The sequence below is a fragment of the Oncorhynchus masou genome, chromosome 27, assembly GCF_036934945.1.
Source record: "Oncorhynchus masou masou isolate Uvic2021 chromosome 27, UVic_Omas_1.1, whole genome shotgun sequence".
Lineage (NCBI taxonomy): Eukaryota > Metazoa > Chordata > Actinopteri > Salmoniformes > Salmonidae > Oncorhynchus > Oncorhynchus masou.
The window spans coordinates 59,599,346-59,617,838 of NC_088238.1; the positions used below are offsets into that span (position 1 = coordinate 59,599,346).

At 42.7% G+C, this 18,493-nt stretch overlaps 1 protein-coding gene across 2 annotated transcripts; it reads right to left on the reverse strand.

Moving 5' to 3' along the window:
• Positions 1-12,091: 12,091 nt before the first annotated feature.
• LOC135516465 (protein c-ets-1-A-like) lies at positions 12,092-18,487 on the reverse strand. 2 transcript variants are annotated; one of them, XM_064940797.1, is made up of 7 exons: positions 18,133-18,487; positions 17,745-17,948; positions 17,565-17,639; positions 17,280-17,480; positions 14,237-14,449; positions 13,769-13,887; positions 12,092-13,634 (listed from the first exon to the last, which is right to left on the reverse strand). In XM_064940797.1, the coding sequence occupies exons 1-7, from the start codon at positions 18,146-18,148 to the stop codon at positions 13,416-13,418; spliced, it is 1,047 nt and encodes a 348-aa protein (XP_064796869.1). In that variant the 5' UTR covers positions 18,149-18,487; the 3' UTR covers positions 12,092-13,415. The 2 variants fall into 2 exon arrangements, with proteins under 2 accessions (XP_064796869.1, XP_064796868.1); XM_064940796.1 differs by having other exon boundaries at positions 13,721-13,887.
• Positions 18,488-18,493: the final 6 nt, after the last annotated feature.

The following is an 18,493-nucleotide window of genomic DNA, read 5'->3' on the forward strand; positions in this document are numbered from 1 at the left end:
AGACAGCCAGAGGCAACTCCAACGCAATTTAGACAGCCAGGGGCAACTCCAACGCAATTTAGACAGCCAGGGGCAACTCCAACGCAATTTAGACAGCCAGAGGCAACTCCAACGCAATTTAGACAGCCAGGGGCAACTCCAACGCAATTTAGACAGACAGGGGCAACTCCAACGCAATTTAGACAGCCAGAGGCAACTCCAACGCAATTTAGACAGCCAGGGGCAACTCCAACGCAATTTAGACAGCCAGGGGCAACTCCAACGCAATTTAGACAGCCAGGGGCAACTCCAACGCAATTTAGACAGCCAGGGGCAACTCCAACGCAATTTAGACAGCCAGGGGCAACTCCAACGCAATTTAGACAGCCAGGGGCAACTCCAACGCAATTTAGACAGCCAGAGGCAACTCCAACGCAATTTAGACAGCCAGGGGCAAATCCAACGCAATTTAGACAGCCAGGGGCAACTCCAACGCAATTTAGACAGCCAGAGGCAACTCCAACGCAATTTAGACAGCCAGGGGCAAATCCAACGCAATTTAGACAGCCAGGGGCAACTCCAACGCAATTTAGACAGCCAGTGGCAACTCCAACGCAATTTAGACAGCCAGGGGCAACTCCAACGCAATTTAGACAGCCAGGGGCAACTCCAACGCAATTTAGACAGCCAGAGGCAACTCCAACGCAATTTAGACAGCCAGGGGCAACTCCAACGCAATTTAGACAGCCAGAGGCAACTCCAACGCAATTTAGACAGCCAGGGGCAACTCCAACGCAATTTAGACAGCCAGGGGCAACTCCAACGCAATTTAGACAGCCAGGGGCAACTCCAACGCAATTTAGACAGCCAAGGGCAACTCCAACGCAATTTAGACAGCCAGGGGCAACTCCAACGCAATTTAGACAGCCAGGGGCAACTCCAACGCAATTTAGACAGCCAGGGGCAACTCCAACGCAATTTAGACAGCCAGGGGCAACTCCAACGCAATTTAGACAGCCAGGGGCAACTCCAACGCAATTTAGACAGCCAGGGGCAACTCCAATGCAATTTAGACAGCCAGGGGCAACTCCAACGCAATTTAGACAGCCAGGGGCAACTCCAACGCAATTTAGAAAAAGAAGTATTTGTGTTTAGTGAGTCCACCAGATCAGATGCAGTAGGGATGACCAGGGATGTTCTCTGTTTAGTGAGTCCTCCAGATCAGAGGCAGTAGGGATGACCAGGGATGTTCTCTGTTTTGTGAGTCCACCAGATCAGAGGCAGTAGGGATGACCAGGGATGTTCTCTGTTTAGTGAGTCCTCCAGGTCAGAGGCAGTAGGGATGACCAGGGATGTTCTCTGTTTTGTGAGTCCTCCAGATCAGAGGCAGTAGGGATGACCAGGGATGTTCTCTGTTTAGTGAGTCCACTAGATCAGAGGCAGTAGGGATGACCAGGGATGTTCTCTGTTTTGTGAGTCCACCAGATCAGAGGCAGTAGGGATGACCAGGGATGTTCTCTGTTTTGTGAGTCCACCAGATCAGAGGCAGTAGGGATGACCAGGGATGTTCTCTGTTTAGTGAGTCCTCCAGATCAGAGGCAGTAGGGATGACCAGGGATGTTCTCTGTTTAGTGAGTCCTCCAGATCAGAGGCAGTAGGGATGACCAGGGATGTTCTCTGTTTAGTGAGTCCACTAGATCAGAGGCAGTAGGGATGACCAGGGATGTTCTCTGTTTTGTGAGTCCACCAGATCAGAGGCAGTAGGGATGACCAGGGATGTTCTCTGTTTTGTGAGTCCACCAGATCAGAGGCAGTAGGGATGACCAGGGATGTTCTCTGTTTAGTGAGTCCTCCAGGTCAGAGGCAGTAGGGATGACCAGGGATGTTCTCTGTTTAGTGAGTCCTCCAGATCAGAGGCAGTAGGGATGACCAGGGATGTTCTCTGTTTAGTGAGTCCACTAGATCAGAGGCAGTAGGGATGACCAGGGATGTTCTCTGTTTTGTGAGTCCACCAGATCAGAGGCAGTAGGGATGACCAGGGATGTTCTCTGTTTTGTGAGTCCACCAGATCAGAGGCAGTAGGGATGACCAGGGATGTTCTCTGTTTAGTGAGTCCTCCAGATCAGAGGCAGTAGGGATGACCAGGGATGTTCTCTGTTTAGTGAGTCCTCCAGATCAGAGGCAGTAGGGATGACCAGGGATGTTCTCTGTTTAGTGAGTCCACTAGATCAGAGGCAGTAGGGATGACCAGGGATGTTCTCTGTTTTGTGAGTCCACCAGATCAGAGGCAGTAGGGATGACCAGGGATGTTCTCTGTTTTGTGAGTCCACCAGATCAGAGGCAGTAGGGATGACCAGGGATGTTCTCTGTTTTGTGAGTCCACCAGATCAGAGGCAGTAGGGATGACCAGGGATGTTCTCTTGATAAGTGTGTGAATTGGACATTTGTCCTGTACTGCTCAGCATTCAAAATGTAACTAGTACTTTTGGGTGTCAGGGAGTAAAAAGTATATCATTTTATTTAGGAAGTAGTCAAAAATATAAATAGTTAAGTTCAGATACTCCAATAAACTACTTTACAAAATACTACTTTACACCACTGCAAACATAGGCACAGACACATGCATACACACACATGATAACATATGCACTATACATACACACGTACAGATGGATTTTGTGTTGTAGATATGTGGTAATGGAATATGGGCCTGAGGGCACACAATTAGTGTGATGTCAATTCTGTAATGAATGTATTGTAATGTTTCTAAAATTGAATAACTGCCTTAATTCTGCCGAATCCCAGGAAGAGTAAATACAAATACAAATTACATGAATATGCATAGCCATCTCGTGACAACTTGATACAAAGTATTTTTTTCTCCGTTACCGGGATGTGTCCTACTTATATACGTACACTCGTAACAACTTAAGCATTAAAATAAACTTCTATTCCATCAAATAAACCTCACGTAGCAAGCATGCCATTCATTTTTTTTGTCGACCAAATTCAACACTCTCGTTGACCCAAAAACTCCATGCTTGTGGGCGAAACAACGCCACCTGCTGGAGAGATACAGAGTTTCCGCCAAGTTGGGTCTCTTCGCTTTCTCTTCCTCTCTGTTAATCATAAATCACATTTTCTACATTCTTTATGACGTGAAATTGTTTGGTTCAAATCCAACCCTTGTACTGTACATGAAAATGAGGTTCTGAGAATTTGTAGGCTAATTAAACACGTTAAAATGTAAATAAGGTGCCATGGGGAGCGTTGTAATTCTTCATTGCGTATTTGCCGAGAAAGATTTTAGAATACAGAGACAAAATCAGAAGGTCAAGGGCATGGAGGAGGATGGCAGAGATGTTGGTGTTGGTGGTGGGTAAAGACAGATTTGCACGACAATGTTTGCAAGTCAAAACCACAGTTTCCTTTGCCCAAAGTACCCATCCATGTGTATGTAGACCATTGTATTTTACAGGAAGTGAGCTATTCATAAATGCCATGACACCAGTATAATGAAAGAGACATATACTATAATATGAGAATCATAACGTTGAAATACCATTATCCAATTGGTAGCATATTACATGCTTACTGTATCACTTAGAATATTATAATGCATGTTACTGGTGATTTCTATCCTTTGGCGGGCAAATTTCACAATTTAAATTTACTCAACACATTCACAAATGGTGGCTTTGAGCAGTTTTTAGGTTTAGGTTGCTTGATGTTCATAGCTAGCTAGCAGCAAATCAAATTGTATTCGTCACATACACGTGGTTAGCAGATGTTATTGAGTGTAGTGAAATGCAAACATTGTGGTGCACATTTTTCTTCACCCACCAACAACACCAAAAATCTCTGCAATCCTCCTCCATGCCTTTGACCTTATGATTTTGTCTCTGTATTCTAGCAATGCAAAATCATATGGAATTGAAAACCAGACAGTGATAATTTGCTTTCCTCCATTTTTGGGGGGGCTGTGCTTGCCCGGAACCGACAGGCGGAACTGTGTTTCATGAACTTTTTAAAAATCTTTTTATTTTTATTTTTAATTTTTATTAACAACAAATCATTACATAAATCTCACGAGGGAACACAAGCATACATAGATTACAAACAATAGACAATCGAGCTCGGGGGTACAATATCACATTACAATTACATAAGGACCTTAAGGGACATGCATATATTTACAATTCTAACAGCTTTTTTTGTTAGTAGAGCATTTAACCGTCTTAAAATACAGTTCAATTTCTTTTTGTAGGGTACGAAAATGTAGGGTACAAATTACATTTGTGTATATGAAATTTGGCCAAAAGAATAATGAAATTAATTACATAAAAATGTTTCCGCTTATTTCTATTGTATGTAAAGAATCCAAACAGTACATCTCTCCACAATAGTGTAATATCTTCATAAATGTGTTCAATTATAAGACTACTGATGTCTTGCCACATGAATACAATGCCAAAAAAGATGCAACACTGTTTCTGGGTGGTCATTACAAAAGGAGCAATTTGAGTTGATGTTTTCCTTAAACTTCTTCATATAGTGGTTGGCAGGATAATATTTATGAATCATTTTAAAGGAAACTTCCTTAATTTTGTTAACAAGTAGGTATGTGTGTGGCAACATCCAAACTTTTTTCCAACAGATATTATCAATAAATCCATTCCAATAAGGCATGACATAAGGTATAGATACAACATCCTGCTGAAACAAGGATCGTATCGCTCTGTTGTTGAATGGACCAAAAGAGAAACAAATCTTTCCTACTGATGAGTCAACAGGGTCAATAGAAGGTCGGCTCTGAGGGTCAGGTCTTGACACATTCCTGATTAATAAAGCAACACCTGAGGGAATGTCATCTAAAACAATTGCAAATCTTTAGGTGTTACAGGGACCTTGTAAAGTGATAAGAATTCTTTATAACTGAGTAAAAGACCCTCTGCATTTACCAGTTGGCTCACCAATAGGATATTATTTTGGAACCAATATTCTAAAAACAGAGAGGTATTTTTATACAATATATCCCGATTATTCCATATATAATATATGTGTGGAGAAAAATTGTGTTTATAAATTAAGGACCATGACAAGAAAACCTGCCGATGAAAAGCAGAAAGTTTCACTGGAACTTTGTCAATATTATAATTGCAAAACAACATGAAGTTAAGGCCACCAAAAGTAGAGAAGACATGATGAGGAATAAAATTCCAGATAGAAGTGGATCTTCTTAGGAATTGTTTTATCCAGTTGATCTTAAAAGTATTATTCAAAGTAGTAAAGTCCAGAAAATTCAGTCCACCATTCTCATAAGTGTTCATTACAACAGTTTTCCTAATGTAATGGGTACGGTTTCTCCACAGAAAGTTGAAAAGCATCTGGTCTATCTCCTTGCTTATTTTACTGTCAAGATATAAAGATAGAGCGCCATATGTTAGTCTAGATACCTTCAGCCTTGGTTATTAGGACTCTACCTTTTAAAGATAAGTCCCTCTAGAGCCATTGATTTAGTTTCTTCCGTTTTTTTAATAGGAGGGTTAAAATGTAGTAAGCCTCTCGACTTCTGATCCTTTGTAATGGTTATGCCTAAATGTGTAAGTTCTTCTTTTACTGGAATACCATAATATGAAAGTGTCACACAATCTTTGACAGCTATGAGTTCACATTTATTAATGTTAAGATATAGACCAGACGCTTTGGAAAAGGATTGTATCACATTGATCGATATGGGAATTTGGTTAGCATGCAATTTGCATAAAGTAGAGCGGAGCTAAATGTTTTCAACTACTCCCCTAGCAGATCACCTTCCCACAATCCCTTGCGCATTGTTCCGCGTCCTTCCGTTGAAAGTGAATGGGGGCTGGCCTTCGTCTGAAGAGTTCGGAAGTGGTGGAAACCCTACATGATAATTTTTTTTGTAAACTAAACGTTCTGTGTGTTTCAAATTAATAGGTGTTTAAGCTAGTGCCTAATACACATTGCAAAGCACAAATAACATTTGAAAAATATCAAAAATCGCCCAATTTTGTATCCAGGTCATGTGACGGGATACATACATGTTTTAATATATTTTGTTCAGGCAAAAAATGTAACAGAAGAACCATCCCCACGTATCACATTTGATGTTTAACTCCGAGATTGGCAAATTCTAGTGGTCATTGGTGTGAAAATCTTAATCAAGTATAATGCAAAGTATAATATAATCTAGTATAATATAAAGCAAGTTTCTGGTTGGTTAGATGGTCTGATTCAATAGTTGTGATTGGATACATTTATATTTCCTGAGTATCTAACCCCGCCTCTCAATACATTCACCAGTAGTCGACCCGCTTTCGTTATCTGTGGAACAAAATAACCCACCGTAACGTTTTGGATCATAAAAGGGACAACAGTGGGTGCCTTGTTTCCAAAAGTATGGATGTAACAACAGATCACATTCGTGACAAACTAATCAATGAGTTCGGAGCGATACATGTGGTATGTTTCCCCATTCTCCAATGAATGCGCACACGTATGCTGCAACCCATAACGTTAGTGGGCTACGTTATCTATATTGGCCATTTTGTATTTAACATTTACACTGCTCCTGGAGAGCTACCGTGTGTTCAAGCTTTTGCACACTCTCAGGGGTGAGCAACACCAATCCTTGAGGGCCTTGATTGGTGTCACACTTTTTATCCATGCCAAGCAGTAGCCTGGATCTACTAATCAATTGCTCATGATTAGTGTTGTGTATTAGCGACACCTAGTGGTGTAACACCAGCTGGGCACTAGGGAGTCCAGTCAATACAATTACAAACAGAAAATTAGTTCAAGTTTTGTCACATACACAGGATACAGCAGGTGTAAAACAGTACAGTGAAACGCTTTATCTTGCGAGCACTTTCCCAACAATGCACAATACAGGTAATAATATAGAGAGGAAGAAAAACTGGAAATATGAGAGAAGAAGAACAAGAAAAATAAAACAAGCACTAGAATTCAGTTGAATCGTGTGTTTAGTGCAGGACTGGAGCAAAAACATGCACCCCCCAGTGGTTTTGGCCATTCCTGGGCTGATGTATGACCTCACCAATGACCTTTCTTTCTTTTGACAGGAGGTTGAAGACACATCCTCTAACCGATGTGCTGCCAGCTTCAAAGTTTTGTTTTTATTTATACCTTTATTTAACTAGGCAAGTCAGTTAAGAACAAAGTCTTATTTTCAAAGACGGCCTAGGGACAGTGGCCTGTTCAGGGGCAGAACAACAGATTCAAATCTAATATAATAATTTGTTCTTAACTGACTTGCCTAGTTAAATAAAGGTGAAATAAATTAAAGATTTTCCTGGAAAAATACAAGAAGGTGAGCAGGTACAAAAATGAAATTGTAACAATGAATGATTAGACTCAAGGAAATTGCTTTTCAGACTGGAAAGGCCAAATGAAGTGTGAGATCAAGTGTAACTGAATAAATGGACTGGCACAGCTTTGAATATGAATAATATGACTCCTCTATTGCACAAAGCACTAGAACAAAGAGTGTAGGTGCGCTGGCTCCTCGTGTGTAGTGAGTGAGCAGCAATTGATTTTTCACACTGAATTAACAACTTATTGTTCTGGTCTGGAACATTAGTCAGACTCGCCAAAAGAGAATATAATAAATATTATTCGTAAACATCTCCCCCCCCCTGTTCTAGCGCCCAGCCTGCTCCCACATTGTTAGGCGTCCGCTGGCCAGCCACTTCGCCCCCAGATCTCACTACTTGTTGCTGTTCCTGCCTTTTCCCTTGGTTATTCTCAGGCAGTACCAGGTCCTGTGGGCTGGTAGCCACCCTGCTGACCTGTAGGACAGTGACCGACCCTGTTCTGGGCTGCCAGGTCTTCATGCCTGTTTCCTAGCCTGCTCCAAGTGCTACTGTCTCATCAAACACACAGCAGAAGGGTGCGAGTATCCTTTCTTTAAGCATCTTGTGTGTCCACCCTGCGATCATGAATTCTGCTACATTCTTAGAAACAAAGGCGCTATCTAGAACACCAATCAGGCTCCCTGAGGAATTGCCCAGACATGTGACCTATTGGGACAGCTGAAGAACCCGTTTGGAACCCTAAGAGTGTATGTCTGTTTGAGGAAAGGTGAGGAATGCCTAATGGGTAAACATCTGTAGTATATACTGTATCTGGGGTCTGTAAAGGATGCAAGGATGTCTAGCAGGCTGAGGTTTGCAGCATAACTCGGTTGAGGTTTGCCCTGACTGTGAGATTAGTCACGCCCTGGGTATCTTGGTTCAATCATAGTAATTATAGGCCCCTTGGCTACATTTACACATGCAGACAAATTATAATATTTTGCCTAATTATTGCTCTTTTGACAAATCAGATCTTTAGCTAATAATTGGAAAACAGATCAGAATTGGGCTCCATGTGTAAATGTAGCCCTTGTGTTTCCCAAATGTGCATTTAAAAAACAACAACTTGTGATTAAATGAACAGCTTTATTCTGCCGTCCTGCTTTGCATTGTGACTCACCTGCACAGTCATTGACTGAGTGCAGAGTGGGAGAAAGCAAAACCAGTCGGAGACAAAGACATGACCCCCTTTCTGAGGATGTGAAGATTACTTCCACCACTTTTCTCCTCATGCCCAGGCTCCCATGCGGCAAGCGGAAGGAACAGCATGGGAGAAGGAGAGATGGGAGGAGACAGGAGGGAAATGGTGCTCACGTTGTATCCATTTCACTGACTACCACTCTTCTTCTCTCAGGGGGCTGAGATGTTTTAAGCCCCTACATTAGATGGCCCAAAATGGAGTATGATGTTCATGATCAGGGTTTGGGTAGGTTACTTCCTAAATGTAATCCGTTACTAGTTACCTGTCCAAAATTGTAATCAGTAATGTAATTTTGGATGACTCAAACTCAGTAACGTAATCTGATTACATTTCGTTACTTTTAGATTACTTTCCCTTTAAGAGTCATTAGAAGAGGACAAAAATGTATGTTACCAATTGAACGACACATGTTAAAGTTTACCTAGCTGGCCACATATGGATGTTCAATTTTACTTTATGGGTTGGTTATGTAGGCTTCTTCTAACCCATCGCTTTCTACTGCATATAATAATACATTAAATTATATATTTACATTAATATACAGTAAATCATTTATAAGTCCAAAAATGTATGTAGCAACTACAGAATTACCCTTTAAGTCTATAACATGCGTGCAAGTTTGAGCATGTGTCCATTAGGCCTGTGGATGTTCTTTTTATATCAGCATGAATTAGATTGAGAAATAAAAGCCCCACTTTTATTCCATAGGCTGGGATCCTCACTATGCAACTGTTGTTCCATAGGCTGGAATCTGCACTATGCAGCTGTTAATTCTATAGGCTGGGATCTACACTATACAGCTGTTATTCTATAGGCTGGGATCTGCACTATGCAGCTGTTGTTCCATAGGCTGGGATCTGCACTATGCAACTGTTGTTCCATAGGCTGGGATCTACACTATGCAGCTGTTGTTCCATAGGCTGGGATCTACACTATGCAGCTGTTGTTCCATAGGTTGGGATCTGCACTATGCAGCTGTTGTTCCATAGGCTGGGATCTGCACCGTGCAGCTGTTGTTCCATAGGCTGGGATCTGCACTATGCAGCTGTTGTTCCATAGGCTGGGATCTGCACCGTGCAGCTGTTGTTCTATAGGCTGGGATCTACACTATGCAGCTGTTGTTCCATAGGTTGGGATCTGCACTATGCAACTGTTGTTCCATAGGTTGGGATCTACACTATGCAGCTGTTGTTCCATAGGCTGGGATCTGCACTATGCAACTGTTGTTCCATAGGCTGGGATCTGCACTATGCAGCTGTTGTTCCATAGGCTGGGATCTGCACCGTGCAGCTGTTGTTCTATAGGCTGGGATCTACAACAACCACAATCCGTAAGGCGCAAATAGCTAAATGAGGGAGCAGCAGTGTGATTCACATCAATGCGCTATGTAGATATCAATAATAGGTCATATCCGTATCGCTGTAGACAACACCACTGATGTCACCTTTACCTCCAAGCGTTTATTCAAGTTGAATAATCTTTAGATGCCGACAGCAGTCTCACCATTGGAAGACAAAGCTTGGTACTGTAGCCTACAAAATACTATTCCTGCTCTTTACCCGCAATCCATCAAACACATTTGTTGTGTCATCATAGTGGTCTCTGATTGGTGGTCATCATTTGGTGTGTCATCATAGTGGTCTCTGATTGGTGGTCATCATTTGGTGTGTCATCATAGTGGTCTCTGAATGGTGGTCATCATTTGGTGTGTCATCATAGTGGTCTCTGATTGGTGGTCATCATTTGGTGTGTCATCATAGTGGTCTCTGATTGGTGGTCATCATTTGGTGTGTCATCATAGTGCTCTCTGATTGGTGGTCATCATTTGGTGTGTCATCATAGTGGTCTCTGATTGGTGGTCATCATTTGTTGTGTCATCATAGTGGTCTCTGATTGGTGGTCATCATTTGGTGTGTCATCATAGTGGTCTCTGATTGGTGGTCAGACTCCCTCAGGTGGAACAAATTTAAACGTGCGCCTTTTTTTCAATGCTGATTTGAATGTCATTGTGAAAACAGAGAAGGGTCAAAGATCATTTCTTTCAAACATCCTTTCTGAATATAAAAGTAATCATCGAAGTAAATAATATAGTTTTTATCTGTAATCTGATTACAATATTCTAGCTGGTAATTTAACGGATCACACTTAACCGTTAATCTTTTACAAAAGCCAACCCTGCTCATGATACTCATTGTGGAAGGTGGACAAGATAACTTGAAAAGCCTTGTTTCCCATTTGGTAATACGGTATGTAACACAAGTGGTGAGCTGCGCTGGGCTGGGCTTGTTTAGAGTAAGCCAGGCTTTCAGGGCGCATCATAACAATAAGTAGAGATAAACTTCAGTACATCTTTGCCTTCACCGCGTTGGATTTACACCAATAGGAGAAGAGTCCACTCACACTGTCACCCAGGTATAATATCGGCAATTCAGTTGCTGACAGAAAATGAAGTAGGCTAAAATAAGCAGATACTATTTGGACAAAAGAACTGGAAATAAGAACTCCAGCTGGAAGTGGGCTCAGACAGCCAATCGATAAGGAGGTGAAGCATTAGAGATGAAAATAGAACAGAGAGAAGGGCCAGTGTTATTAACACTGCTTGAGTCATATCTCCACAGGGTCCAGCTTTTACACACACACACACACACACACACCTGCTACCCTTGACTTGATTTGGTGAGCAAGAAGACACCTCTCATTTAGGTTCCATTAGTGCAACTTGTGTCTGTCAAACCGCCCCCCCCCCTCCCCCCCCTCAATCATGTCTCAAAACACAACATAGACTATTTTATAAACAGACATGATTTTTAACCACTTTTTATTTGCTAAAACCTGTAAAACTGACCAACTGTTGACCAATAAGATCCGTGTTCCTGAAGGTGGTCGATAAAAGACATCTCAGAGATATACAGCACCTGTATGTCTTCAGCAAGGTTTCTCTCCCGTTGACTTTCTTCACGTTTTATGTTACAGCCTGAACTTAAAATGGATTAAATTATGATTTTTTTGTTGTAACTGGTCTACACACAATAACACAATGTCAAAAGTGGAAATGTTTTTGTATTTTTTTTTCAAATTAATTAAAAATAAATAAATGAAAAGCTGAAATGTCAACCCCTTTGTTATGACAAAGCCTTAATTAGTTCTGGAGTAAAAATCTATTTAAGTCACATAATAAATTGAATGAACTTACTCTGTGTGCAATAATAGTGTTTAACATGCTTTTTGAATGCCTACCTCAAATCTGTACCTCCACACATAAAACTATCTGTAATCGGTCGAGCTGTGAATTTCAAACACAGATTCAACCCCAAAGACTCGCAAAGGGCACCTATTGGTAGATGGGTACAAGTAAAGAAGCAGTCATTGAACATCCCTTTGAGCATAGTGAAGCTATTAATTACACTTTGGATGGTGTATCAATACACCCAGTCACTACTAAGATACAGGCGTCCTTAACTCAGTTGCCGGAGAGGAAGGAAACCACTCAGGGATTTCACAATGAGGCCAATGGTGACTTTAAAACAGTTACAAAGTTTAATGGCTGTGATAGAAAACTAAGGATGGATTAACAACATTATAGTTACTCCACAATACTAAGCTAAATGACAGAGTGAAACAAAGGAAGCCTGTACAGAATAAACATATTCCAAAACATGCATCCTGTTTGCAACAAGGCACTTAAGTAAAATTGCAAAATATTTGGCAAATTAGTGAACTTTATGTCCTGAATACAAAGCGTTATGTTGGAGCAAATCCACCACATATCGGAGTACCACTCTTCATATTTTCAAGCATGATGGTGGCTGCATCACGTTATGGGTATGCTTGTCATCGGCAAGGGATTTTTTTTTAGGATAAAAATAAATGGAATAAGAGTTAAGCACAGGCAAAATCCTAGAGGGAAACCTGGTTCAGTCTGCTTTCCAACAGACACTGGGAGACAAATTCAACTTTCAGCAGGACAATAACCTAAAACACAAGGCTAAATATACACTGGAGTTTCTTACCAAGAGGACATTGAATGTTGTTGAGTGGCCAAGTTACAGTTTTGACTTAAATTGTCTTAAATCTATGGCAATACTTGAAATCGTCGGCTGTCTAGCGATGATCGACAACCAACTTGACAGAATTTGAAGAATTTCGTAAAGAATAATGTGCAAATATTGTACAATCCAGGTGTGTAAAGCTCTTAGAGACTTACCCAGAAAGACTCACAGCTGTAATCGCTGCCAAAGGTGATTTCTAACATCTATTGACTTAAGGGGTTTGAATACTTAATAAGTAATCAAGATATGCGTTTTATTTTTATTTTTTTTTGTTGTACAAAATGTTAGAACATTTCTTCTAATTTGACATCACAGAGTACTTAGTGTAGACCATTGACCAAAATGTTTTTAATTGACCTTTTAACCCAACAAAACATGGGACAAGTCAAGAGGGTGAATACTTTCTGAAGGCCCTGAATAAACAACAATTTAAACAAAACTGTTTCTCTGGTCATATCTTCAATAATTATATTGAATATATACATATCACATATAAAACATACAAGCCCCACAGCTTACAGTTGACCATGATCAAATTAATGATTGCCAAATGATAAGGAGGTTGAGTTTTTGTAAACACAGTCTCTTGTCTCGTCGCCATCTGCACCAACATCGGGGTGAATCTCAAAAACTATTTCCTTGGCTCTTCAACCTCCTTCTCAAAACTCACTGAAGGAGAAGATCTGAGGTTCCTCCCATTCCGCTCTACGGCTCCTCCCCTCGGACCTTCTCCTCCAATGCGTGTTTAGAAGCGGTCGAGGAATAAAGGAAACGCCCATTTCCCCACTTTCACTCATGGCCGTCTTTGGCCGTGATATCCAACATCGCGTGCAGTTCCCAGGGTTCGTATCCCAGCAGGCCTTGCAGGTCACAGACGAAACGGTAGACGTAGCGCTTGCCAGCGTTCTTGTGGATGATGTTCTTGTCGTAGTAGTAGCGCAGGCCTCGACTCAACTTCTCGTAGTTCATCTTAGGCTTGTTCTTCCTCCGGCCCCATAGCTGGGCCACCTGGGATAACAAACCATTAAACTAGTATTATCATCAACATATTATACAGTATATTGGCGTATCTAAAGTTGGCTAATTGACCTTACTTCAGAATAAGAACACTGTAACAGCATATAATAGGCTACAACTCTTGCCTCGTCGGGATCTGTCAGTTTAAACTCCCATCCATCCCCTGTCCAAATTATAAATGATTGACAGCTGCGGTCAATGAGGAGCTCCAATAGAAACTGCCACAGCTGAATGGGACCACTGCCTGTTGAGACACATAGGGAGGGATTAAACTGTTAAGTCAGTTAAGAACACATTCTTATTTACAATGACGGCCTACCCCGAACAAACCCCAACGACGCTGGGCCAATTGTGCGCCGCCCTATGGGACTCCCAATCACGGCTGGTTGTGATACAGCCTGCAATCGAACCAGGGTCTGTAGTGACACCTCTAGCACTGAGATGCAGTGCCTTGGACCGCTGCACCACTCAGGAGCCCCAAGACGAAGGAGATCAAGATCCAGGCAAAGGAGTTGGCTAAATCAGAACCTAGATTGTAGATCAACGGGTAATCAAAGAGAGTGGTCATTTTCTACATAAAGAACATCACTCACCAGTATAAGCAGACAGAATGCCTGCCGGAACCACAGCTCTACACAGATCAGACTTGTCCCCTATAAACTCTTTGAAGCTCCCGTGTGGGGGTGGCAAATTGAAGGGGTCCTCAGAGATGGACTCTTCCACACCCTGCGTTGGTCTAGTCAAGGACAGAGAAGCGGTGGTGTCCGTGTCCTCATAATGCAGGGTCCCAAACTCAGACTCACACTCTGAAGTCAAGAGATTGAGAAAATTGGTTGATGATAGGAAACTATTCAATGAATCTCTCTTAACAGAAGGAGAGACACCTCCAAAGCCCCTGGTCTAAAGCAATAATACATTTCCAATGGCTTATCAATTAGAAATACATTCTGAATGTTAACCCTTTCCCTTCAATCAAATATTAATCCAACACAAAAGGACAAGAGATTCTTCACATAATTAAATAGAACACACATAGTGGTATGAAGAACACAAAGCATATCTGTATGGTTTCCTACCAAGGTCTCTATGGTTTCCTACCAAGATCTCTATGGTTTCCTACCTGTCCTACCAAGGTCTCTATGGTTTCCTACCAAGGTCTCCATGGTTTCATACCTGTCCTACCAATGTCTCATTGGTTTCCTACCAAGGTCTCATTGGTTTCCTACCAAGGTCTCATTGGTTTCCTACCAAGGTCTCATTGGTTTCCTACCAAGGTCTCATTGGTTTCCTACCAAGGTCTCATTGGTTTCCTACCTATCCTACCAAGGTCTCATTGGTTTCCTACCAAGGTCTCATTGGTTTCCTACCAAGGTCTCTTTGGTTTCCTACCAAGGTCTCTTTGGTTTCCTACCTGTCCTACCAAGGTCTCTATGGTTTCCTACCTGTCACACCAAGGTCTCATTGGTTTCCTACCAAGGTCTCTATGGTTTCTACCTGTCCTACCAAGGTCTCATTGGTTTCCTACCAAGGTCTCATTGGTTTCCTACCAAGGTCTCTATGGTTTCCTACCAAGGTCTCTATGGTTTCCTACCAAGGTCTCTATGGTTTCCTACCAAGGTCTCTTTGGTTTCCTACCAAGGTCTCTTTGGTTTCCTACCTGTCCTACCAAGGTCTCATTGGTTTCCTACCAAGGTCTCTATGGTTTCTACCTGTCCTACCAAGGTCTCATTGGTTTCCTGCCAAGGTCTCTATGGTTTCTACCTGTCCTACCAAGGTCTCCATGGCTTCCTACCAAGGTCTCTATGGCTTCTTACCTGTTCTACCAAGGTCTCTTTGGTTTCCTACCTGTTCTACCAAGGTCTCTTTGGTTTCCTACCAAGGTCTCTTTGGTTTCCTACCAAGGTCTCTTTGGTTTCCTACCAAGGTCTCTTTGGTTTCCTACCAAGGTCCCTTTGGCTTCCTACCAAGGTCTCTATGGCTTCTTACCTGTTCTACCAAGGTCTCTTTGGTTTCCTACCTGTTCTACCAAGGTCTCTTTGGTTTCCTACCAAGGTCTCTTTGGTTTCCTACCAAGGTCTCTTTGGTTTCCTACCAAGGTCTCTTTGGTTTCCTACCAAGGTCTCTTTGGTTTCCTACCAAGGTCTCTATGGCTTCCTACCAAGGTCTCTATGGCTTCCTACCAAGGTCTCTATGGCTTCTTACCTGTTCTACCAAGGTCTCTTTGGTTTCCTACCAAGGTCTCATTGGTTTCCTACCAAGGTCTCATTGGTTTCCTACCAAGGTCTCTATGGTTTCCTACCAAGGTCTCATTGGTTTCCTACCAAGGTCTCTATGGTTTCCTACCAAGGTCTCTATGGTTTCCTACCAAGGTCTTTGGTTTGGTTTCCTACCAAGGTCTCTATGGTTTCCTACCTGTCACACCAAGGTCTCATTGGTTTCCTACCAAGGTCTCTATGGTTTCTACCTGTCCTACCAAGGTCTCATTGGTTTCCTGCCAAGGTCTCTTTGGTTTCCTACCTGTCCTACCAAGGTCTCCATGGCTTCCTACCAAGGTCTCTATGGCTTCTTACCTGTTCTACCAAGGTCTCTTTGGTTTCCTACCTGTTCTACCAAGGTCTCTTTGGTTTCCTACCAAGGTCTCTTTGGTTTCCTACCAAGGTCTCATTGGTTTCTACCTGTCCTACCAAGGTCTCTATGGCTTCCTACCAAGGTCTCTATGGCTTCCTACCAAGGTCTCTATGGCTTCCTACCAAGGTCTCTATGGCTTCCTACCAAGGTCTCTATGGCTTCTTACCTGTTCTACCAAGGTCTCTTTGGTTTCCTACCAAGGTCTCATTGGTTTCCTACCAAGGTCTCTATGGTTTCCTACCAAGGTCTCATTGGTTTCCTACCAAGGTCTCTATGGTTTCCTACCAAGGTCTCTATGGTTTCCTACCAAGGTCTCTTTGGTTTCCTACCAAGGTCTCTTTGGTTTCCTACCTGTCCTACCAAGGTCTCATTGGTTTCCTACCAAGGTCTCTATGGTTTCTACCTGTCCTACCAAGGTCTCATTGGTTTCCTGCCAAGGTCTCTATGGTTTCTACCTGTCCTACCAAGGTCTCCATGGCTTCCTACCAAGGTCTCTATGGCTTCTTACCTGTTCTACCAAGGTCTCTTTGGTTTCCTACCAAGGTCTCTTTGGTTTCCTACCAAGGTCTCTTTGGTTTCCTACCAAGGTCTCTATGGCTTCCTACCAAGGTCTCTATGGCTTCCCTCACGACGCCAGGACAGCGGAGTACCTGTTCTACCAAGCCCCTTTGGTTTCCTACACAATCTCTTTGGCTTTCCACTGGATGTCAAGGTCTCTTTGGTTTCCTACCAAGGTCTCTTTGGTTTCCTACCAAGGTCTCTATGGCTTCCTACCAAGGTCTCTATGGCTTCCTACCAAGGTCTCTATGGCTTCCTACCAAGGTCTCTATGGCTTCCTACCAAGGTCTCTATGGCTTCTTACCTGTTCTACCAAGGTCTCTATGGCTTCCTACCAAGGTCTCTATGGTCTCCTATCTGTCCTACCAATGTCTCATTGGTTTCCTACCTGTCCTACCAAGGTCTCCATGGTTTCCTACCTGTCCTACCAAGGTCTCCATGGTTTCCTACCTGTCCTGTCAAGGTCTCGGAGCAGAGGGACAGAGGACAGGTGGTTTCTGTAAGGTCCTTCCTGTTTGACCCGGTGGTAGTCCTGATATCTCACAGTCACAGGGTCAAGGGTCAGAAGCTGTGGGGGTTCTATTGGGAGATGGGAGAACTGACCATGGTGATTCTGGTTGTCCATGAGCTGCACATGGTCCACGTAACTGTCTGAGGAAGACAGAGCATAGCTGATATAGATTACTGACATCGACATACAGACTATATACCTCTGAAAGGATGCGTTTTTAATACCTTGGTTCATTTGCGACTGGCAGAGAGAATTCAACGTGCAATGGACTAGAGAGGAACCACGATCATATTCACAATCTGAAACACACATAGATACACACATGCAACAGAAATCTCTTACTATCATAGTTCAATGAATAAATACATACATTGGTATGATACAGCATCACTCCCCCATTTTACCTCTGCGCATAGTTTCCAGATGTTCCCAGAGGATCTCTCCTGCTGTGTAGTCAGAGCTCAGGTCCAGGAAGGCCTCTCTGTCCAGGGTACAGAGCTCACTCCCAGGCAGCCCTCTCCAATCCGAGCCCAGGCTTTGGAGCCCGAACTCAGCCTGGCACCAGTCTAACCAGTGGTTCACCTCCCACTCTGACCACAGTTTAGGGTCTGGACACAAAAGAGGAAATAGAATATTAGTCAAAACACAATTTGTATCGCTCTTTACATCTTGATTTCCTGACACACTGTGCAGGTTAGGCTGAAACAGAGAGACCAATTACAGGTAGGCTATACAACAAAACTACAAGTTATATAATACCAGATGTCATTGTACGTATACCCCACATGGTACCTTGTGGGAAGTGCATATGGCTGCTCTCCTGGGCGAAGCCAGCGAAGGTGGCCCTTATCGCCTGGCTCAGGACCTCCTTACTGGTGGGGGTGAGAGGAGGGACATCCAGTGGGTCTACCTCGACACCGGAGACACGGGGAGCCGGGTCACGGAGTCATCCCAGAGGAATCAGGGAGGAAAAAAAACAGACAAGAGCTGAGAGCTCAATAGCAAGAGTTTGAGCTCACACACAAATGAACCGACTACTAAAGAAGACGCCATAAATGACAGTATAAAGTTGTAAATAAAGTAGTGAAAATAATAAAACACAGGATTATGGTGAATGACGACAAAATGGGAGAGAAATACCGTAAGCGCTCCA